General features: G+C 42.7%; 1 protein-coding gene across 1 annotated transcript in view; it reads left to right on the top strand.

Moving 5' to 3' along the window:
- DCHS2 (dachsous cadherin-related 2) overlaps nt 1-22,910 on the top strand; it is an 80,781-nt gene extending 57,871 nt beyond the window's left edge. Inside the window, exons 19-25 of the mRNA XM_066632889.1 lie at nt 1,532-1,618; nt 11,499-11,737; nt 13,247-13,398; nt 16,403-16,533; nt 18,791-19,077; nt 19,173-19,311; nt 20,281-22,910. Coding sequence (XP_066488986.1) covers nt 1,532-1,618; nt 11,499-11,737; nt 13,247-13,398; nt 16,403-16,533; nt 18,791-19,077; nt 19,173-19,311; nt 20,281-22,910 — 3,665 coding nt within the window. The remainder of the gene's footprint in view (nt 1-1,531; nt 1,619-11,498; nt 11,738-13,246; nt 13,399-16,402; nt 16,534-18,790; nt 19,078-19,172; nt 19,312-20,280) is intronic.
- The last annotated feature ends 488 nt before the right edge of the window (nt 22,911-23,398 follow it).

Genomic DNA, 23,398 nt, shown 5'->3' with positions numbered 1-23,398 from the left:
TGCTGATGCGCAAAAGTCCTTGCACGACCTTACCATCTGCATCTGTGTTCATGTGCTCATTTGCTCATGTAGCCTATGGTGTGGTTCAGCAACAGTTGCTTGTACCGTTCAGTAAGTGTAGAGATGACTCCCTGACCCTACAGTTGACTTCTGGCTCCAGTCTGAAAGTGGATTAATCAGCAGCAGCTTTGGACACCTAGCCATCAGGTCACATTGGAGTGCAACCAAACCATGGGCCAATTCCAGGCTGCTGCAAGATCCAGAAGGCCCATAGGAGATGTCTGATATGGGGGTGGGCAAAGCTGCTGGGCTTGTACCAGTCTATACAAGGAGCCCCTCTAGACAGACCGATGGGAAGTCTGAAAAAGAGGAAAGCAATAGACCAAAGACAGAGTGAAAAGAGTGTGAGAGAGAGATAGCTGTGGAGGACTGAGAGGAAGGCAGCAAGAGGAGAACTGCTGAAAAGTGGGGGGGGGGAACAATATCTTCCTGAAGCAGTATCCTAGCCCCATTGCTAGAGAAACCATTGACTTTGCACAGCCGTGGCTGCTGGATTTGTCCCTCTGTTACCCTGACCGGTGCTGGGCACCAGATCAGTCTGGGTGTTGTGCCTCTACCTGAGAGGAGGCAAGAAGTGTCCCGAGAGGGATAGTGAAAGAACTGATTCTATGGAACTTCAGAGTGCTGGACACTGAAGCAAGCAGCCTTGGTGTGTACGCGCAGCTGGGAGCACCCAGGTTAGGGCTACGCTGTATAAAGACTAAAGAAAATGCAACTTGAACTGCAACCTGAGTCAAGTAGCATTTCTTGGGATGACCTTCCTGGATTCTTACAGCATAGAGTTGCCCCTTTAGAGTGGCGATGATGGTAAGACAGAGAGGAAGAAAAGACTTGGAACTGAAGGAACTGTAATCTGTGGCAAACTATGCATGTTAAATCAGAAGGAAGGCAGAGCAGAGTTCTGCTGTGAACAAACCTGTAAAACTGTAGTGGAACAGAATCGGATAAATCCATTCCTAAATATGAACTTCAAAATTGTTATTGGAATGCTGTTGTCAACATATAAATGTGTCTAGATCTTTCTTCCACTAGTTGTATCAAATGGCTCATATCTTAGTTCAATTAGCTGTGACTAAAGAAGTTACTGATGTGGTTCCCTTAAAGTCAATGGGGCATACTAATGAATAATTCCTTCCTCGTAACTAGCTAAACTTAGAATACAACCCAATGTATTTAAAACCTTTTGTAATCTGTGTTGCTCTCCTTTCTGTCTTGCAGTTTTTATACTAGCTTCTTACATTGGATTATTACATTACAAAATATGGATTATTCATGGAACATGCGTGTGTTTGGCTAGATTAGCATGGGGATACAAAATATATTCTTTAAATATTGGAAAAAAATTCTCCAAGTAGGAAATGAGTGGGTGCTTAGGCTTTCATTGTTCATAATTGTATGGAGTCCATGTATAGTGAATTAAGATATCATCTTACCACATTTAGTTAATGAAAAATATTTTTTGTTTTCGTAGGCACCTCTGTTTTCACTGTAGCCGCTTATGATCGTAGTTTGCTGGGAGCAAATTTAAAACACACAATCTTCAATGAACATGAGGATATTTTCTCCATCCATCCCATCAAGGGTAAATCAATCTCTATATATGTGCATCTGTTCTAAAACCATTTGAGGCTTTAGCAGAATTTTTTCCACATTTGATTTATGGTTGCTTTTGTACAAACATTATCTCAGTGGTTAGTGTTAGTTTATTTAAGTGCCAGTAGAAACAGGCTTTTGGCCTTCAAACTTTTGTTGCTACAAAATCAAACTTTCATAGGGTTGATTTTCTCCTCAAACCATCTGAAGCCATAGGGACTGATTCATCCTTCCAGGAGGATATTAGTAACAGAGCTTACATTGTATTGGCAACCTTCAGTCTTGAAAGACTCTGGTATCGCGCTCTGAATGGTGGTTCTGGCACAGCGTCTAGTGTGGCTGAAAAGGCCAATCCGGGAGTGACAATCCCTTCCACACCGGGAGCAAGTGCAGTCTGTCCCTGGTCTGTCTCCCTGACTATGGGCCTTCCTTCTTTGCCTCTTAGCCTCAGACTGTTGGCAAAGTGTCTCTTCAAACTGGGAAAGGCCATGCTGCACAGCCTGCCTCCAAGCGGGCCGCTCAGAGGCCAGGGTTTCCCACTTGTTGAGGTCCATCCCTAAGGCCTTCAGATCCCTCTTGCAGATGTCCTTGTATCGCAGCTGTGGTCTGCCTGTAGGGCGCTTTCCTTGCACGAGTTCTCCATAGAGGAGATCCTTTGGGATCCGGCCATCATCCATTCTCACGACATGACCAAGCCAACGCAGGCGTCTCTGTTTCAGCAGTGAATACATGCTAGGGATTCCAGCACGTTCCAGGACTGTGTTGTTTGGAACTTTGTCCTGCCAGGTGATGCCGAGGATGCGTCGGAGGCAGCGCATGTGGAAAGCGCTCAGTTTCCTCTCCTGTTGTGAGTGAAGAGTCCATGACTCGCTGCAGTACAGAAGTGTACTCAGGACGCAAGCTCTGTAGACCTGGATCTTGGTATGTTCCGTCAGCTTCTTGTTGGACCAGACTCTCTTTGTGAGTCTGGAAAACGTGGTAGCTGCTTTACCGATGCGCTTGTTTAGCTCGGTATCGAGAGAATGAGTGTCGGAGATCGTTGAGCCAAGGTACACAAAGTCATGGACAACCTCCAGTTCATGCTCAGAGATTGTAATGCAGGGAGGTGAGTCCACATCCTGAACCATGACCTGTGTTTTCTTCAGGCTGATTGTCAGTCCAAAATCTTGGCAGGCCTTGCTAAAACGATCCATGAGCTGCTGGAGATCTTTGGCAGAGTGGGTAGTGACAGCTGCATCGTCGGCAAAGAGGAAGTCACGCAGACATTTCAGCTGGACTTTGGATTTTGCTCTCAGTCTGGAGAGGTTGAAGAGCTTTCCGTCTGATCTGGTCCGGAGATAGATGCCTTCTGTTGCAGTTCCAAAGGCCTGCTTCAGCAGGACAGCGAAGAAAATCCCAAACAAGGTTGGTGCAAGAACACAGCCCTGCTTCACTCCGCTTCGGATGTCAAAAGGGTCTGATGTGGAGCCATCGAAGACAACAGTGCCCTTCATGTCCTTGTGGAAAGATCTGATGATGCTGAGGAGCCTGGGTGGACATCCAATCTTGGGGAGAATCTTGAAGAGGCCGTCTCTGCTGACCAGGTCGAAAGCCTTTGTGAGATCTATGAAGGCTATAAAGAGTGGCTGTCGTTGTTCCCTGCATTTCTCCTGCAGTTGTCTAAGGGAGAATACCATATCAGTGGTGGACCTGTTGGCTCGGAATCCACACTGCGATTCTGGATAGACGCTCTCTGCAAGTACCTGGAGCCTCTTTAGTACAACTCGGGCAAACAGCTTTCCTACAACGCTAAGGAGAGAGATGCCGCGGTAGTTGTTGCAGTCACCCCTGTCGCCTTTGTTCTTGTACAGCGTGATGATGTTTGCATCCCTCATGTCTTGAGGTACTCCACCTTCTCTCCAGCAGAGACAGAGGATTTCATGCAGCTCAGTGACGATGATCTCTTTGCAGCATTTTAGGACTTCAGCAGGGATGCTGTCTTTTCCAGGTGCCTTGCCAAAGGCAAGGGAGTCCAGGACCACGTGAAGTTCTTCTAGGGTTGGTTCACTGTCAAGCTCTTCCAGCACAGGCAGGCACTCAATGTTGTTCAGTGCTTCTTCGGTGACTACATTTTCTCTGGAATATAGCTCAGAGTAGTGCTGCACCCAGCGTTCCATCTGCTGCGCCTGATCCTGGATGACCTCGCCTGTGGCAGACTTCAGAGGGGCAATTTTCTTCTGTGTTGGACCTAGGGCCTGCTTGATACCATCATACATCCCCTTGATGTTGCCCGTGTCAGCTGCTATCTGTATCTCGGAACAGAGCTGGAGCCAGTAGTCGTTAGCACATCTCCTGGCAGTCTGTTGGACTTTGCTGCGAGCAGTTCGGAGGACCTGCAGGTTGCGCTCACTGGGACAGGCCTTGTATGCTGCTTGAGCTCTCCTCTTTTCCTCAATGACTGGTGTCAACTCCTCAGAGTGGGCTTCAAACCAGTCTGCCGCCTTGTTGGTTTTCTTGCCGAATATGGACAAGGCGGTGTTGTAAACGGTATTCTTGAAATGTTCCCATCTGTTGGATGCGTTTGCGTCGGCCGGGCCTGGAAGAGATTCCTCAAGCGCTTGTGCAAATTCCTCCACTTTTCTCTGATCCCGGGTCTTGCTGGTATCAATGCGAGGTCTTCCTTCCTTTTTCGTGTGATACAGTCGCTTTGTTTGCAGTTTCACTCTGCTGCACACCAGGGAGTGGTCAGTGTCGCAGGCAGCACCATGATAACTGCGTGTGATCTTGATGCTGGGAAGGCTGGAGCGTCTGGTGAGGATCAGGTCGAGCTGGTGCCAGTGCTTTGATCTTGGATGTCTCCAAGAGACTCTATGTTGGGGCTTTGTGTTGAAGAACGTGTTGCTGACACAGAGACCGTGATGACAGCAAAACTCTAGCAGGCGTTGGCCATTTTCGTTCATCCTCCCAGTGCCAAACTGACCTAAGCAAGTGGGCCATGAACTGTTATCAGCACCAACTCTAGCATTGAAATCGCCGAGGATGAACAATGGCTCTTTTACAGGGATTTTCTTGACAGTGGTGGCCAGGTCATCATAGAATTTGTCTTTGGCTTCTGCTGGAGACGACAGAGTCGGTGCATAAGCACTGATGAGAGTGATAGGTCCTGCTGATGACTGGAGCTGCAGGGACAAAATTCTTTCACTTCCCACAGTAGGTGGGATGATGGATTTCAGCAGGGTATTTCTGACCGCAAAGCCAACGCCATGTTCCCTGGTTTCGTTTGGTGGTTTTCCCTGCCAGAAAAATGAGAAATTTCTCTCCTTGACAGATCCGGAATCTGGCAGCCTAGTCTCTTGAAGGGCGACGATGTCCATCTGCAGTCTGCTCAGCTCCATGTCGATGACAGCTGTTTTGCGTGCGTCGTCTATTTCTTGCAGGTCATCAGAGAAGCCAGGTGTCATTGTCCTAACGTTCCAGGTGCCCAGCTTTAGGGCAGTAGTTTTCTGTTTTCTGTTGCATGGTGCAGAGTTGTCGATCCGCTTGTCGGTTTTCACCCTAAACCCCACGCACCCCATGAGGTTAACGGACCGTGGCGAGGCAACACCTTACTGGCTGGGGACTGCCCAGCTTAAGGCGGGCGGTAGCTGCCCAATGAGATGCAATGATCTCTCCCACCGTCGGAAGCAGCCCCTGGCGTCATGCTCTACGCCAATCGAGCAAAGACTTATAACCGGTAAACTGCTGCTTCCCGTGTTGTGCCAACGCCGTATGGCGAAGTTGGAGTGTCCTCTCCAGTGCGCGAAGCCTGGGTAAAGAAGGTATGGAGGATAGGCTGTTACCCATGCAGCAAATCCCCCCTCTCCACGTCGCTGGAATGGTCCAATGGAAAGGCAGAAGCCAATACGGTTGGTTCCAGCGGCGTCGCAGGAGTTGCCAGAACGTGACTGTGTTCAGCCATGAACTGCCTAAGGGACTCCGGCTCCTGATTTTGCCTCGAGGTTGACTCCTGAAGCCTTTTCCAGAACTGGATGTAGCCACAAGGCAGTGGAGGTTTGAGGTCAGAGTTTCCTTCTCTTAGATGAGCTGCCTTCCTAGGCTGACGAGTCCCATCTACCCGGTGGCTGTTTAGTCGCCTCTTACGACAAGTACAGCCAAACTGAGGGCCTATTCTTAGCCCCAGCCCCCAGGGACAATTACTACCATGTGAATCCTAGCAGTGTTTATTGTCAGGTCTATGTTCTGGATAAGGCAGAAACACAGCCAACAAGGTGGTTCAGGAACAGGTGCAGATTGCTGGAGTCAGCAGGACTGTGACTGCCTCACCCTGGGTGAGCTTACATTAGTACATTTGTAAATCAGTTAACATTGTAAAACTGTGAAAGAATCTGAAATAGATTCTACATAATTTCCCATAGCGATTTGCAGGTATTATCCCTCTTTTTTTTTTTTTTTTTTTGGCAATACTTTATTTATTTATTACAGAAACAGGTAAGGAAGGTTGGATAAACTTAGGGCTGGGACTACACAGGTTACACATGAGGATATTGGCCGTCGATTACAAAAGAGGTATTTTCCCTCTTTTAAAACAAAATAAGATTTTGTTTTACTTTACTGTCCTACTTACCTTTTCACTACCAGGTTTTAGTCCTCATAACTTCTGTTTCTTTGGCAAAAACACCATCAAATTCTCTGAATAGGTTTTATGAAGCATGCTATATGTGTTGTGCAGCAAAGCCCATTTGAGAAACTTCTAATGATTTACTCAAAATAATTAACCCAAGAATTGCAAACACCTGGGGGAAAAGCTATAGCTGATCGCTAGAGTATAAGCTTCGCATCCAGAAGGCCTCAATCCCTGACATCTCAAGTGACCCAATCCTAACTCCCCATGCAGCAATGCAGTGGTGCCAGCATGGCACCCACTATATCCTACAGGATATTTTTAACCTCCAGAGGCATCCTTGGGGTAAGGGAGCAATTGTGGCTGCCAGGACTACTTGAACCTGTGCCAGTCCCATTCCTGGTGCAAGTCTGCATGGACCCCATGAAGGCAGATCAAGGTCAGGAAGGGGGCCTGAATTTGGTAGACACCACTGCTGCCAAACCCACCCCTTCTCTTTCCCTGTCCTCCCTCCATTGCACCACTGTTATTGCCCCATTCCACCTACCCTCTAGGCTGACTTAACAGGGCTGGTGAGAATCCAGAGTCTGCTGGTGCATGGAACTGGCTGCTTGCTCTGGTTTGTTGCCTTTTGTGTCAGCTTAAAAGTGCTGTACATGGCCTGAACACTTGCTGCATACAACGGCAAAGGGATTGGGCCAGTAGAGAGAGACTCTTGACTGAACCCATGGAGAGCTGCTTCAGTCTGTGAAGACAATGCTGAGTTCAGTGGACTGAAGGTTTGACTCAATAGAGGACTGTTGGGAAGACTGAATGTATCTGCTTGGACAGTTAGTTCTATGTACTACAAACCTGGTTGAGTGTGTGTTTTATGATTTAAAAAGTCAGTTTAGGCAAAGAGTCAAGGCTGTTTCAAATTTAGTGATGTCCAAGGAGCATGGAATTTGTAATCCAATGTTCCTCTTAACTTGCATGTCATTTAAACAATAAAGGCATGCACTGGAATATATGAAATTCCCTTTGGAAGTAATTGATCTATTTTGGAATTCAAAGAGGCTGTGAAATAATGCAAGTGAATTGAAACATTGGGATGGGGGAATAGAGGGAAGAGAGTGTGGGATAACGACAGGCATCGGGGAGAGTGAGTAGAATGGAAAGACTGGCAGGCAGCCTACAAGGATTGAGTGTAGCAGCGAAGAACTGTGTGGAATGGTAAGAAATGTGCTGAAAAATGAGTAGGATGGTTGAGGATGAAAAAAGCAATTGGGAAGAATAATAATAGGAGATCTTGGGAATACTCCTATCATACTTCCCCATAGTGTCTTCCTGTTGCTTCACTCTGTATTGGCTCCATCTTTGTTATTCCACCTCCACTGCTGTCTCTGTTTTTGCACTCCAGCAGTGAAACTAGGAGCAGCAACCTCTTTCCTAGCCAAATCATGTGATTTTAATCCCTATTTTCAGTGTAGGCAGAACTTCTTCATCATTAATAGGTTGCATGTCAGGCAACAGACCCTAACTGTGCTTACACACCACCCATCTCTCGCCTTCCTTTCTTCCCATGTGACCTGGGCCTTTGCATGTCATCCTAGTAGCACAGGAAAAAGCTGCACTGCAGTGTCTTCCACTTAGCCAGCATAATGCAAAATGGGGCCTTAGTCTTCGGTTGTGTTAGAACCCAGAAGGAGGAAAGTTCTGCATCTGGGAAGTGTATTTCTAAAAAATGTGTCTCTAATTGCTCTCAAGATGACAATCTTTTAGTGCAAATGGCAATTTTTCTCCAAAGGCAAAAAGAACATTTCAGGGGTGGGGGGGGGGGAGATATTACATCCATGGTGTGAGGGGAAAGGATTACCCATCACATACCATAGTTCCAGTCCTGACTCCTCTCAGTGGCTGCTATTTAGAAGGAAAGATAAGTTAAAAAAAACAGGAAGCAGGCTATATTGAAGAACTTAAGCCCAGCTGGATGAGACTAAAGACTTATGCGGTCTAACGTTGCATTTCGCATAATAGTCTACCAGATGCCTTTGGTGAAACCCATAGGGAAGAGATAAAGACATAACCATCTCTTGCGACTAGTATTCAGAGGCATATTGCATCTGCCTCCAAAACTCTAGAATGTGATGTTTGACTCTTAGCATTCATTTGCATGCATTTATAAGCCTATGCACTAGAGGGAAGATGAATCTCCCATCCCTTGTTCAAAAATATAACTTATAGATTGAGTAAGGAACCCTGAGAAATGTTAACTCTATAACAGTGATTTTCAACCCTTTTCATCTCATGGCACACTGACAAGGTACTAAAATGGTCAATGCACACCATCAGTTTTTTGACAATTGACAAGGCACACTATGCGGTTGGTCTCACATCCCCCAATGGCCCTACTAATAAGTGATCCTTCCCTATGTGCCATGGCATAGTGAAAATGGCTGCTGTAGAAACTCACTAGAAAATGCCTTATAATGTTAAAAGCATAAGTTCTCCAGCTTTTTAGCACCAGGACCCACTTTTTAGAATGACAATCTGTACAGGACCCACCCACAGTTTGAGAAACCCTGTTATAAAGTATCGCTAGAAGGCAAAAATTAAATAGTGATTTTGGTAAGATCAGTAGGACTGTCTCTCATCAACAGGGCAGATGGAATGTATGCAATTATAGTCAATCAGGCAGACTGATAGTGAACTTCATGTCAATTTTTAATTCTCAAACTCCGTGGAGAGTTCAAAATGGAATTTTTCATATTCAGTATTCAAACATCAACAGTGTTACAAATATTGATGTGAAAAAAACTGTAAACATATATATTTGTGGAACATCCATTGAAACATAAAAGTATGTCTTTTTAAAAAAGTTCTCACATAAATCATCCACAGGCTAGATTTTATGAGTAAAATTGCTGTGTGCTTAAATGAATACCAGCTGATTGCTGAAAACATAACTTCCTTCTGGCTGTGGAAAGAGAGATCTACTGCTTAGTTAAAACTCGAGTATGTTTTTAATAATCAATTATTTTATTAACATGACTGTCTTGCTTAATCTAAATCAAGGGCACATTTGGGAACGTTTACATAAGATGTTTTCAGCGACTGTGTTGCTAATACAATAGAGTCAAATAATATATGTAAAATTTTATTTCTTTCTTTGTGCCAGCAGGAAAAGGCCTAAATTGGGACATCTTTCAGGTCATAAGTTTTCCATCAGGATGATTCACTTAAATTATTTTGAGGAGTGGTTGGAGAGATCGAAGCTTCTGGATACAAAGTCCCACCTTTTACATGCATACAGATTAATCCTGGGTGCTGCTTTAAAGTAAAGCATTGCATGGGATGTGGCACCAAGGTACTGGGCATGTGCACAGTGGGAAGGTGTAATGAGGGTGTTATGAAGCTGCCCACTGACTAAGAAATGGCAGTCTTTGTTGCTGCTGGAGCTGCACTCGTGCATCAGGAAACTCCTATGAAAGTGGGTTTTTGAGGCAGGTGGGGGAGTAGAAGCAAGGCTGCAGAAATCCCAAGGAACTCCTAGGCATAGCAGCCCTATACCCCCTTGTAAAGCTGCAATAGAACTGACAGAAATTAGTCAACTATTGGAGCGCTTTGAAATGGGTCAGCACTCCCTCTTTGCCTTATTGAGGATGCTCCTTTAGGAAGCCTCTGCTTATGGGGTGGGATCAGGTGCCTACTTCCAATTCCGTATATCCCCTACAGCAGTGAGTGTGAATTTGTTCAATATGCCTTGCCCCGGGAATGTTCTTGTAAGCAAAATTTGTCTTCTGTTTGTAGCATTTGAACTTAGGGCCCAATCCTATCCAAATTTCCAGCTCCAGTGCAGTCACAATGTAGCCCCAAAGTAAGGGACCAAATGTTCCCATACCTTGAGGAGGCCTCAGTGACTGCCTCCCTACCAAAGGATGTAGCACACACCCCATTGGCACCACTGCACCAGCCCTGGAGAATTGGATAGGGTTGGGCCCTTAGTTGACACTTATGAACCAGATGCTGTGCCATGTCCAACAGCATTGTTTTGAATGCTTTTCAGGAAGGATAAAAAATAATGTATTGAAAGTGCATATCGAAGTGCATGTTTTCTCACCAATGTTCAGTATCTGTAGATCAGTCACAGATATACTGGTCCCAGGGCATAATACATGATGAAGCAACTTTTCTGAAGCTAAGTTGCTATGGGTCTGTTCAGTGCATGGATGGGAGACCATATGGAAATTTTATGTACACCAACCATGTTCATAATGTTTATTTATAAACTGTGTTTATAATAAGAACTCTTTAACTGTGGATCATACAGCTCTAATGCTGGGGTAAGAATGTGCAATTAATATATTAGATTAAAAAAACTGGTCATAGATAATAAATTAAACTATTTATTACCAAATGGTCTGAGCAGTGTTTGTGCATCAGGACCCACTAGGTGGGTTGCAGGCCAATTCCAGGTGGGTCCCCATTCATTTCAGTATTTTATTTTTAATATATCAGACTTGATGTTACCATGGTATGTGACTGCATTTGGGGAAATGTGACAGATCTGTACTTTTAACACACTGCTATGTATATGCTTTGAACAATGATTGTAAATGGGACTTACTCCTAGGTAAGTGTGGATAGGATTGCAGCCTAGGATTGTTAAACATTTTCCTGCTTGATGATGTCACTTCTGGTCATGGTATCGCTTCTGGTGGGTCCCAACAGATTCTCATTCTAAAAAGTTGGTCTGGTGCTAAAAGTTTGAGAACCACTGGTCTAGAGTCGACCAGTATTAATATTGGTAGAGATAAATAGTTGTGGCAATACTGTAGGATTGTCCCACCTTGTAAGTTTTGGCTACTGGAGTAGTAATGATTCACCAAGATAAGAGTGTTGCACCAGCTCTCATCTGGACCGCTTTCATCAGCCCATCTCTGGCTGTTGTGCTTCTTTAATTGGCCTAATATGGGGCAGATGTTGTCCCACTGTAATGTATGTAGATTGTTTGTTGCCAGATTGCCATTATGGTTTTCATTTCTGCACACGGATTTAGAGAGTGGCTGGTGTGAGCAAATGAACTCTAGATCTCCATTGTCAAGTGGTTAAAAGAGAGAATACCAGCCTACATTTGTGTTTTATGCTCTTTTATTTACAGATTTTTCCTCTGTTCAGCTGCTATGAACAGTTGCATCCTACTATGCAAGATATGCCACTGCTTTAACCATATACATATGTGTGTCCAAAGTCTTTAACTGTCCTTGTTTTCTTTTTTTATCAAACAAAACAGGTGAGATCACAGTAAAACAATCTCAATTTCTTGACTATGAAGTCAGGAAAAGGGTGCATTTTGCAATCTTAGCTGAAAATGGCTTGAATTCAGCGTTGTGTGAGATGACTGTGTTGATACAAGACATGAATGACAATGCACCACAGTTTGAACAAAGCTATTACAAAACATTGGTGTGGGAAGGTCAAGTCAGCAACACATACGTCATGCAGGTAACCTCAATCTTGTTTTAAATATGTTTCTTCAGTTAGTTAAAGTTATGCTTTTGTAAGGCTGTATACAGGAGGTTTCCCTTTTACAAAGAATCTCAAGATGTACACACACTTTATAATGTCAAATTTATCATGCTATAATTACACTTAAACTGCACATGGTATACACTTATACAAGGCTGTTGGTTGACCCAGTTACTTGTTAGGTAGACAACCGACCAAGTGCTCAAAATGTTCCCCATTGGTATCAATACTTTCCAGCCCTGATATAGCCATGATACAGCCCCTAGGTTAGGGCACAAACATTCCCTTATCTTGAGGAGGGCTCTATAATTGTCCCCACCACCGCAGGATGCAACCCCTCTGGGGCTTCCCCAGGCCTCATGATGCCTTAAGTCATTTCCAGTTTCCCTTTGGAAACTGGAAGTTGCGTTTTTTCAGCCTTTTAGGCCATTCTGAAGTCTGCAGAGGCTGTGAGCAGATGCACTTGGTCTCTGCGAGCTTCAGAAAACCTCTGGAGTGGACCAGAGGGTTCCGATGGGGCCCAAGTCTGGCTCAACACAGGTTCCAGAGGATCTGTGTTGAACCAGATTTGCGGATTTAAAATATAAAATGTATTAAAATATAAAATCCATGAATATACATGCTCCCCCTGTAATGCAAAATTGAGGGCACCTACAGATTACTTAACTCACAAAAGGGGTTACAAAAATTATCATGACTTTTGAGAAGTCATGAGAAATGAAATGAACCTGCTTAACCAATTTAACATATACAACAGTGTGAAACCAGGTCCGGTTCATATATAGAGATGGAATTATAGTTTAGGAATGGGTCTATGAGACTACGAACGCCCTCCTATAAGCCCTCTCTTTCATGCACAAATTCCCCTGCTATTGTATGTTCAAATATCAGATTAGTATCCCTTCATATGAGCAAGAAAGGCATCAATTGTAGCAGTCTCTTGACGTTTACCCACACATGGAAACCAGTTTTCCCATGTAAATCATCACTTCCCTGAGTGAGATTTGTAAGCTTGTAATATAATATATGAGGAAAACACATAACATTTTCTATGAAAGTACAGTTGAAGCTGCCGTATTGAAAAGGGTGGCAATTGACAAGATGTGAACACTGGATAGAAAAGGATGAGATGTAACATACACTTTCTAATACCTGTTTTAGCCACTTTTTCTGTGTTTTTTTTCCCTTGAAATGGTGCTAAAAACTAAACTAAAACAGCTTTATCTTTAAATAATTACTTCAGTGGAGGTTTTATTCCTCCTCTGGAATGCAGAATCTTGATGAGAACCGAAGCAATGGCAAAGTATTTATTAAAGCACCCCTAGCACCTGCGGTGACTTCACTGGGCCTCACATGCTATTTTAAGAAAAAACCCTAAATGAGCCTCCTGATCATGTATTACATTTGGCCCTGACTCAATTCAATTCAATTCAGAAGCATGTGGTTTACTACATGGGGATAAGCATGGGTTTTGTTCCCATACAGATCTATGCAACAGACCTTGACAGTGGACTGAATGGAGAAATTGAATATTTAATTTTGTCTGGAAACATCAATGACACATTTCTCATTGATTCGACGCAAGGAATTATATCAACCAATACAATTCTGGATCGTGAAGGCATTTCATCATATAGGTTTGTAGCATATGTAGCCAATTCTAGTCCACTGGTCTCAAGTGAATCTGTCTTTCAGGCATTTTACTAGAATGGTAGCCTTGGCCCCAGCTGCCATATTTCTGGGATTAGATGCCATGAGCGGCAAACATTTTGATATAGATTGTCCAGATGTGATTTTAAAAATCTTGCCTCAGTGCAGTAGTTCACTTTATAGGAGTCATGGTGTGAAAAGTTGGGTTAATACAGGACAAGTCTGAAGGCTGTGAAATAACCTTCTGCATATGTGCTTGGGGCATCAGAGTTTTTCTTACCTATCACATACACTGCACTGTTACCTCCCCTTTTCTGCACCAGCCAAAATTTGATTCCCAAGAACTCCATAGAATGCTGTTCAGCACATGCAGCCTAGAGCTGTATGCAAACAGAAGGAATCTTAACTAAGCACCATTGAAATCAATGAGAAAAAAGTAGTCATGACTAATTTCAGTAGGACTAAGAGCCCAATTGTATCCCTCCCCCCAGTGCAGCTGTGCCAAAAAGCATATGCCGTATCAGCATGGATTGGGTGGCTTGGGAGGAGAAAGAATTACTTCCCCTTACCCCTCTGTAAGTCTCCCACTTGCCAATGGGTTTCCTTGGACCTGTGCCAGCGACAGAGCTGGCACAGATTCTAGGAGAAAAAAGGGCAAGGAGTCTGAACATAGAGGGTAGGATCTGGCATGCCCCATTGCATGCCCAGTTTCACCCTCTGTCCACCCCTTCCTCACGCTCACCCCACTCCCACCATTGCCTTACCTGGTCCAGTGAATGTGACAGACTTGCAGCAGCGTGCACATTTTGTGACAGTCGAAGTAATTTCTGCCGTTGTAAAGGTTTCAGCACGACAGCCTGTTCCTCAATTGGATTCGGCTGTTAGTCATAACTAACCTTTTTCAGGTTGTATCTGTAATCCATCCAATGTAATCATGACAAGAATCTTTGATCCTGGCCATTAAAAACAAAACAAAACAGGGATTTCAGAATCATTTTCCATACATCAGGTCACTATTCTTGAATGCAGAGTTGGAAACACATTCTTATATTGTTGGGTAAGCTTTTATTTTTAAACTGTTCTTCTCTAATCAGTGGACTATTTAAGTTAAACCAAAAAGCAATGCATTTCTGGTATTAGAATGTTATGTTTCCTCTTTTTTTCCCCCAAAACGGAAACTGTGGACTCCACTTTCTCAAAACTCAAACGATCTCCTTTTCACCTAAACAATGTACTTGGGCTGGAATTTAAGGCCCTTAAAATAGAGGCTTCAGAGAGAAGTGCCGACAGAAGTTTAATTTCAATATCTTGGTTAAGATTTCTTTTTATGAGGTTTTTTTTCCCACTGAAAACTTAAAAGAAACTGATTATTTTAGTAAATATTTTCATATGTACCTTAGAATTTTGTACATTCTAGACAAAATATGAAATTATGCTTGTTTACAAACTTGAATACAAGTCTGTAATTCAAGTAATGTGTTCTGACAATTTTCAAGCCACAAAAACTCACAGAGCAGAACAGTGTGGTAGATCACAGCAGACGCCACAGATCAAATTGCAGCATTTTGTGTTCAGCGCTGTCATGTGAAGAATGGGAAACAATTCCTTCTGTCACTTTTGCAAGGAAGTTATTGTGTCAGAGATGAAAGAGAAGATGAATTCTGCTATTCATTCATTCATTCATTCATTCATTCTTCACATGTTTACATCATGACTCCTCCAAGGGAGTCAAGATGGTGTACATGGTTCTTTCCCTCCTTTTTGTCCACATGACAACCACATGAGGTAGGTTAGGCTGAGAGATAGTGACTGACCCGAGGTCACCCAGAAAGCTTCATGGCTGAAAAGGGATTTGAATCTTCCAACTCCCAAACCTCTACATCATCCTGGCAATCTCCACTATAGCATCCTGGATCCTAAGTTTTGAAATGGATTGTAATGACATTCACAATAAAACACATGCCTCTGAAGGAAAGAAAATGCTGCTTACCCCATTGTACAATATTTAAAACATGACATTCGCGAAGCCTTATTGTCAACTCCTAGTCCTGTGTCCTGTGTTATTTTTGTTCTTGCCGTTATGGCTCTTGAATTGAACCCCTCCCTAGCACTCTGCAAAATAAATAGTACAATGTAAGTGATAAAATTAAAACTATGTTTATTTTTCGTTTTGAAAAATCAAGAACAAATTTTTGAATTATTGGTTGGTTAATTATTTTGCATTAGATGTAAAAGTGTACAAATCCAGAGCTGTCTTTAAAGAAGGTCAGAAACAGGCATTTGATCTGTATAGTAACTACCTCTGTTCAGTGATCCTGTGCAGACGTGTTCTATGCTAGATACATGCCCACATCAGATTACATGTGCTTTGCTAATTGTTATCGTACCCGCTTGCTGTGGATCTATTTGGATTGAACAACTCAGGTTTTTGGGAATGATGAGAATGAAGTTGTGGTCTTTTCTGCATTGTTGGAAAACGTGGTGTAGACATATATTTATAAAGATCGACACTGATACCATATTTTTTTAGCATAAAATATTTGTCTTTTGGAAATCATTAGAAACCATAGAACTATTTCCTAGCCCTGCTTTTGAGAAGTAAGGAAATTAAATACAGGTGTGCGCCACTTAATGACTGGAGTACGTTCTCCAGTCCCTCTTGTTATGTGATTGGGTCGTTACGTGAACATTCAGTGCAATCTGTTGTCTTTGTTGTGTAAATAGACACTCCCTGCCAGACACTCCCTGGCTGCATGGCTACTGGAGACAGATTGCCTCTTCTTTGCATTAAGAACCTCTCTGTTGTGTAAACAGACACTCTGCTGCAGGCTATGGGAGATACAATTGCATCATTAAGAGCATCTTTATTGTGCATGACCACCAACATATATACGGTCCATCATTAAGCAAAAGGTTGTTAAGTGGCGCATGCCTGTAATTGGTATTTTGCTCCTAGTAGATAATAACCCCATGGTGGCTAATTTTTAACAGATTGATTGTACAAGCTGTTGATAAGGGAACACCCCAACTATCTGCTACAAGCATAGTAGAAATACAAGTTGTGGATATCAATGACAACGCTCCAACACTGCAACCACTGGGTGTGGTGAAGCTCCCAGAAAGTAAGTATGGTGACTGCTGGACTAAGCAATGGTCTTCTTATGGTTTTGTGCACAGTAAAGGACAAATAGACTAGTTTTTTGAATTGTCAGTCATTTTCAGTCAAAAACATGAGCCATAATTCTGTGGCATATTTCTGCTAGTTGCAAAGCTGCATGAGGTAACTTAAAGCAAGTAGATTGGTTCATGCAGTCTACCTCTCCAAAACCACAACATTGATTAATATACTGAGCCAAGACTCAGATGGCAAATTGTTGAGTTAGAGTCTCCATTTCATTTTTGGAGAGAGAGAAACATTATTTTTCTTAAGCTAGCAGAGTTAGGTGAAACAGGGTAACACTATCATTGTTGAGAAAAGTAACACCAAAGTTATGAAAATAAAATAGTTTCTTAATTCGTTGAAGTCCTCAAAATTGAGTTTTGAGTTGGAATGTCAGGCAACCTTTTTCCAGTACATAGGACCCCTTCTGATGCTCATGCTTCAGTGGCATGGTAACTGCTGTATCATGGTACCACTCAGCAGTGCTGGAAGCATGAGGCTGTATGGGATGAGTCCACGTGCTAGTGTCTTCACTCTCAGGAACTGGAGCAACATGAGAAGCAGTTGGGGCCTTGAGTGGTCCCATTTGACCTTTGGCTATAGACAGATACAGCTCATGAAGGAGCCATGATACATTAGCTATCACATCAGTAAAGGTAATGAGGATATGGTATGTTTTGATGTTAATTTTTCACTTACAGGAATGATGCAAGTCACTCCCACAAGTGTAAAGCATTTGTTCATTTGCGGACCACTAATCTGGCATGGATTTGCCAAAAATCCAGAAGTAGTTTGGTTTACCTGGTTTCTGGCTAATTTGTAACCTTTAGGAACACACCTGCAAATAAAAACCATGAATGGGCTGAAAAGTAACCGTTGGACTTTAAAATCCACAATTGAAATATCAGGTATTCAAAAGAATTGGGGAGGATTCATCTGAGCAAAGTTATATTACAAATAATTCTGATTTCAGAGGAGAATGATGCCATTTAGGAAACTAACCTCATTTTTTGTATTTCCATTCCTGCCATTATTTAAAAATATATATGTGGAAGTTTTTGCTCAACCTCTGTGTTACTTTTAGATCTTGCCTAATTTGCTGTGACAAGGATTGCTAAGGTGACTGTCCTGTCCTATAATTTCTCATGGTATAAATACGTGTAGGTCCCTGATGATAACAAGTGTGCTATTTTGGTGTTTTTTTTTCCCCAGGGGAGGGGAATTATAGAAGGCCATATCTTTCACTTGTTGAGCAAAACAGTGAGGTGGTTGGAAGAGCAATTGCCCAAAAATATTCAGTATCAGGGGTGTCAAACATAAGGCCCGCATTCTGGATGCAGCCCGTGGGGAAACAATTTATCCAGCCCTTGGGCATTCCCAGCACCAAAATCGAACTGTGCTGAGGTGTCACTGCTAAAAGGGCAGCCCACTTGATAATTGGGCTCTCCCGTATCTTGAAAATATGATCAAGATTTGCACATTTTCTCTTATTTGCCGCTAATGAGTTCCTAAGTGAGAAAAAAGTGCTGATTTCTTATCATGGCCTGCTTATACTTCTGCTTAATTACATATCTTCTGGCCCTCAGCAAGCTTCATAAATGCTATTCGACCAGCTATATGAAATGAGTTTGACACCCCTACTCAGTGTTTCTCAAACTATGGGTTGGGACCCACTTGGTGGGTCATGAGCCAATTTCAGGTGGGTCCCCATTCATTTCAATATTTTATTTTGAATCTGTTAGACTTCATGCTACCATGTTATGTGACTACATTTGGGGAAATGTGACAAATCTGTACTTTAAACAGTCCACTATGTACATGCTTTTAACAATAATAGTCAATGGGGCTTACTCCTAGGCACGTTTGGGTAGGATTGCATCCTTGGATTGTTAAAAATCTTCCCGCTTGATGATGTCCTTTCTGGCCATGACATCACTTCCAGATTAATGACATCTCTTCTGGTGGGTCCCAACAGATTGTCATTCTAAAAAGTGGGTCCTGGTGCTAAAAAGTTTGAGAACCACTGGTCTATGCACATCATATCAGAGAAATCCAGATGAATTTGAACACAAAATATTACTAAGGTTCCTGGGAATTAGTCTTTGTTACACCTAGACTTGTTTATTAGATGTATGGCATATATAGAGGGCCCATGTTCTCCAGCACATGCAAGAACAGCCATGATAACATAGTCTAACTTTTGAGCATGACTATTGTAGATGCTCCACCTGGCTTCCTGGTGCTGCAAGTTTTGGCAGATGACATGGACCTAGGCCCACCTCTTCACTACAGTTTTGCTGAGGATGGTAATTCAAGAATGAAATTTGCAATTGACCAATACAAGGGAATAATCACCTTGGTGCAAGCATTAGACTTTGAAGAAATTGGTCAACTTAAACTGTTAATCAGTGTTTCGGATTCTGTGCACGAAACCACAGAAGAGCTTCTGATCCTTATACTTGATGAAAATGATAATCCACCAGTATTTACTCAGGATGCATATCAGGTAAGATCAGAAATATTATAGTACATAACTGGAAACATTTCTTTTGAAAATATGTTTTGGTGTCCTTGAGGCTCTGGGATCTGTTTTCTCTTCAGGTGATGATACCAGAGCTTATGCCCATAGATGTCTCCATCTTGACTGTCCATGCCACAGACAGAGATTCACAGTATAATGGAAATATATCCTACAGAATTATTTTCCCCTCAGATGTGTTTTCTATTGATTCACAAAATGGTGAGTTTGGTACACATTTAATAATATGAAATGTGGAACATGTACCATGGATTGAAACTTACTGACGTGTCTTCGTGTCTACACATCAAGTGCTACCAAAGTTGTCGCTAATTCGTGTAATAGAACTTGGAGGGAAAAGGAGCCAGAAAATTGACTTGAGTGCATGTAATCTGTACATAATGCTCTGTTTATTCACCTCTGGGTAATGCCCACTAGTCATCCACACAACCAGATTTCATTACAGTAGCTTATTACAGGCAGTCAAACTGTAGATTTCAGCTGGAATCTACAGCACAATCATATAAAGCACAGATAATGAAATACTAAAAAGCTAAAGATCAAGCAGAAGAGAAATCTGAGTCCTCAGCACACAGAGAGAACAGTGACAGAGACTACATCTACTCCACTACTTTCAAAAAATGACAAAAACTGTAAATATGGGTCTATGTTAGAATTATCCCGAAATTATACAATAAAAAGATCTGTCACATTAACAGTTTTTTTACAAGAACTAGGCACATTCCTTGTACGATTGGTTTGCTTATTTGTTACGTCCCACCATTCAACGCATAAGTGCTCTCAGGGTGGCTCACGAAGTTTAAAAATGAAGCATAAACTTCAAAAAACCTTCCATTAAAAACAGCATAGAAAATAAGTAACAGCAATAGAACACAGCAGGAGAGAACAGTCAATAGTGGTAGTAAAGAACTGGAAAGGTATTTGCCTCCCCGTTGAATGGTATCAGGCTAGTCACCAGTTGAGCACTGCTGGGAACGTTTCATAGACAGGGCACCAGTCCCAAAAAAAACTCTCTACCCATTCTCTACCCACCTTTCTGAAATCAGGATGCCATTTACCATACAAAAAAAATCTCCATTTGTCATTGTTTCTTCCTTTTCAGGCAAGACAGATCAAACAGAGCCATTGTTATATTTCTGTTACTGAAAGTTTGCTTTTACTTTGCTTTAGGCTCAGTATTTCTTGCTAAAGCAGTGACCTATGAAGACAAGAATCCAGTGGTTCAGCTCCTCATTGAAGCCTGTGACAATGGAAGTCCCCCGTTGACTGCTCTCACTTCAGTCTTGGTACAGATACAAGATGTGAATAAGGATGCACCTCAGTTTACAACGCCATTATATAATGTCAGTGTAAGCGAAAATGCCTCCGTTGGAGAGAAGCTGCTCACATTTTCGGTTATTGACCGTGACAGGACACCCGAAAACACCAAGGTTGAGTACTCCATTATTGGTGGCAATGGTAGTAACAAATTCCACGTAGAAATAAGTGTCATTGGACCAGATTCTGTGAATAAACTGGTTGGAAATCTTGTGTTAGGAAGTATTCTGGACCGAGAGAAGAGTTCGACATACCAGTTATTAATTCTTGCATCTGATTATGGAACTCCTCCTTTAAACTCTACAGCCACTGTGTCAATTGTTGTTTTGGATGTTAATGACAACCCACCTATATTTACCAGTTTGGAATATCACGTTCACATCAGAGAAAATATTCCAGTAGGTAGTCATATTACTGCTGTTTCAGCTAGCGATTGTGATTCTGGATCTAATGCAGAAGTAACTTACATTATCACCTCTGGAAACGACAAGGGACATTTTCGGTTAGATGCAAGAACCGGTTCCATTGATCTGGTCAAAGCTCTGGATTATGAGGAAACAATGAAATTCAGTCTAACTGTTCAAGCCTCCGATGGAGGAGTTGATGTTAAAAATGAGGCTTTTGCAATTGTGTTTGTCAACATCCTTGATGCTAATGATTATACCCCAATATTTGTATTTCCCAACCTGGACTGTGAAGTAGGTGAAAACCTCCCTCCACTTTCTTCAGTATGCACAATTTCTGCATTAGATTTTGATACTGGCCCCTTTGGTCATCTTTCATACTCCATCATGTCATCATGTTTGCCCAACCACGGAACTTCCAGAGATCACGACATGTTTTTCATAGATCCTCTGACTGGAGATATCCGCACCAAACATGTGCTTGACTTTGAGCGCCAGATGAAGTTCTGCTTTGTAGCTCAGGCATCAGACAAAAGTGATTCAATAGCCACTGTTACCATTCAGGTGACCGTTGAAGGAGTAGACGAATTTGATCCTGTTTTCAACCAGGATCAGTATTTTTTTGATTTCCCAGAAAAGAATGAAGCGGGTCAGTTAGTTGGCAAAGTGACAGCATCGGATTATGACAGAGGACTGGATGGCATTGTTCACTATACTTTGCTAAAACAGTCTCCGTTCTTTTCAGTCAACCATAGTAGCGGTGCTATCTACTTGACTAGATCCTTCCACAGGAAAAGGGACAGTATGAAGAGGACAGATGGCATTCTTGAATTGATTGTAAAAGCTCATAGCCCAAAGCTGGACTCTAAGTTCAGCACCTGTACAATTTGGGTAAACATTTCGAATACTCCTGAGGCCTATTCCATGCTGCCAGTACACACTGTGTCTGTCAGCATTGCTACCTCCACTGTGATGTTCCTGTTACTTGCCGTCACTCTTGCTGTGCTTATTGTGAGATACAGACAAAAAGATGCAGCAAACTCCAGGATGAAGAAAGAGGTGCCATGCTCCTCAGCTACTGATTTGAACAATGAAAAAACCACCCCTAAAGCTACCCAGAAAACTCAGGTGCTTGCAACCGGGTCCCTTCCCATAGGTGCCATAGCTGAGTGGGTAAGTATAGTCGGCATCAGAGAAAAGAAGAACATAGATAATTGCTGCAGGCATTCAGACTCTAGTGGCCATGGGTCTGCAGAAGGAGAAACAGCAGAAGATGAGGAAATTCAGAGGATCAATGAGCATCCCTGTCGGAAGGGTTCTGGATCAGCTTTAAGTGACGGAGGCTCGCGCATTCCAGACTCAGGGATTCCCAGGGAGTCTGACCAACTTTCGTGTCAGTCTGGAGAGACGGATATGGTGGCAGTTTCTCAAAGCATTGGGCCTGTCCACTGCTTTAAAGATGGAGGGAGAAGCGACTGTGATACAACGTATACTTGCAATAAAATGCTGTTGCAAGCACTTCAAGATATGAGAATAAAAGAAAAAGACATCGTGGCTGACATCACTAGAGAACATGTCTTCATACCTGATGGCCAGAATTCCCATTATGGATCTCTTGCTACGCTAGTAGACTGTGATGAGGATCTCAGGGACAGCGGTAACTGGGATTACTTGCTAAACTGGGAACCCAGGTTTAAGCCTCTGGCTTCCGTGTTCAATGAAATTGCTGAATTGAAGGATGAAAGCCTAAAAACATACAGCTTTCCTAAGGAGAAGAAATATTTCATTTTTCCCCCTCCCTTAATTACTTCCATAGCTCAACCTGGTTTAAAGACAGTCCCTCCAAGATTGCCAAGTCTACTACCAGCTCAGGCAATGAAAAAATATCCCCGCTCTCCTCTCACCCATCACCTGAGACATCCTCCATCAGCCATGACTCCCAGTTTTTCCCCCTCTCTGTCTCTGCTCACAGTGCAGACGCCCACAGCATCCCCTGTAGCCTCACACCCTAGCCGGAAAGGGATGTGCCCAGGTGGTCCAACATGTGAACTTTCTGCAGAGGAGGAAGTTCAAGTATAGCTTATTTATCATTGACTCAAACTGTTTAAACAAACTTTCAGCTAAAGGTATTTGCTATTTTCTCACATGAGCATAGCATGTTCTGTCTGTATCTGTAAATATTTTATCTTTTAAGTTAAGATTGACTCTTTAGTCCAGGGGTCCCAAAACGTTTTGCTGCCAGGGCCGCATCACTTGTTCTTACTCTGATAGTGGAACAGAGCAAGTCTATTGTAGAAAATAATATATACATTTTGTACATAACTCTAAGAATTTTCATAATGGAAGCAAATATGTGCAGCAGTGGGGTTGCTTGCTGTCTCTCTTTCCCTCAGCTGGGCTCTTGGAGAGAGTTACCCAACCCAGCAGTGACAGGTGGGTGTGAGGGGTAAAAAAAAGGGACTTGCATAATTAAAATGCCATTGGGCTCAGCAGGCGAGTCAAAATGTGTTAGTGAGCTTGATTTGGCCCATGGCCAAATTTGGGGACTCTTGCTTTGGTCAAACATT

Source organism: Tiliqua scincoides, chromosome 6 (genome assembly GCF_035046505.1).
Source record: "Tiliqua scincoides isolate rTilSci1 chromosome 6, rTilSci1.hap2, whole genome shotgun sequence".
Classification (NCBI taxonomy): Eukaryota; Metazoa; Chordata; class Lepidosauria; order Squamata; family Scincidae; genus Tiliqua; species Tiliqua scincoides.
Note: the sequence above shows the minus strand (reverse complement) of the source record. Positions and strands in the feature narration are given on the sequence as shown.